This window comes from Emiliania huxleyi, assembly GCF_000372725.1.
Source record: "Emiliania huxleyi CCMP1516 unplaced genomic scaffold EMIHUscaffold_9738, whole genome shotgun sequence".
NCBI lineage: Eukaryota > Haptophyta > Isochrysidales > Noelaerhabdaceae > Emiliania > Emiliania huxleyi.
In genome coordinates, this window is record NW_005194788.1 from 1 (window position 1) to 1,156 (window position 1,156).

Consider the following 1,156-nt stretch of genomic DNA (forward strand, 5'->3'; position numbering starts at 1 on the left):
TGTGTCGGCGGTGCGCCCGGCCGCGGCCGCTGGCGGCGGAAGCGTTGCACGAGCCAAAAGTCGACGATGAGTGCGCGCCGCTCGGCAAAGTTGTAGAGCACGTTGGTCGGCTTGATGTCCCGGTGCACGAAGGAGAGGCTGTGGATGTGGACGAGGCCGCGCAGCAGCCCGCGCATGTAGCTGTTGACGTGCGGCGCCGTGAACTGCCGCTCGGCGAGGGCTGTCGCAAAGTCGCAGTGCTCAAAGAGCTGCAGGACAAGGTCGACCTGCTCGCCGTCCTTGGCGACGTCCAGCACCTCCACCACGTTCGGGTTCTGCGGCCTCCGCCCGTTGCCCGCCAGCCTGCGTAGCGCACACAGCTCGTCGCGGGCGCGGGTGCTCTCAAAGACGCTCTCGTGCTGCTTGAGCCGCTTGACGGCGACCGCGCCGCCCGTCGTCGTCGAGCGCGCACGGTAGACCACAGCGAAGGTCCCCTCCCCAATCACCTCGCCCAGTGCATACGAGCCGCACAAGCCGCACACGACCTCTCCGCTTGGCGCCGCGGCGGACGCCGTCGCCGGAGCGGGGGCGCACGCCGCGGCGGACGCCGTCGCCGGAGCGGGGGCGCGCCGTACACCCATGTCGTCGCGCCTTGCAGAATGGCGGCAAAAAATCGCGCGGCAAGAAACTGTTGCTTGCCCTTGTGATGCACGCCCTGCGAGCGGGGCGGGGTGCGCGCTGTGCCTCTGTGACTGTGTTCGTGCGTCGCCCATCCCATCATGCATGGAGCATATGCGATATGCGTATGGAGGTGAACTGCTCTATTTATTTGTTTATGGCGGCGTGTTATTTGTTTATGGCGGCGTGCCGTCCTCCCATCCCTCCCCTAGCCTGTCTCTTTTCTTTTTGGGAGGGTCAGCGTTACATGAACCCGAGGGCACCAATAAGGGAAAGGGGCAAAAGAAATTATGCGTTCTGGGCTGTGAGCTGTGAGGGTCCGCCCGCAGGCCGGCATCTCGCGTTTCCCGTGCAGATTGAGCGGTCGCGGCAGCCCGACCCGCTCACTCCAGCTCGTACTGGGCAGCCAGCGCGTCGGCCTCAACAAACCGCGCGGCCTTGCGCTCCCGCCTCCCCGCCTCCCGTAGCAGATCGATGAGGTTGCGGGCCGAGCCGCGCG

At 66.2% G+C, this 1,156-nt stretch overlaps 1 protein-coding gene across 1 annotated transcript; it reads right to left on the reverse strand.

Moving 5' to 3' along the window:
- Positions 1-50: 50 nt before the first annotated feature.
- On the reverse strand, positions 51-620 carry EMIHUDRAFT_125431 (hypothetical protein; the record flags this gene model as incomplete). Its single annotated transcript, XM_005756371.1, has 1 exon — positions 51-620. A coding segment is annotated over one exon (570 nt), but the record flags the coding sequence as incomplete, so codon positions are not given.
- Positions 621-1,156: the final 536 nt, after the last annotated feature.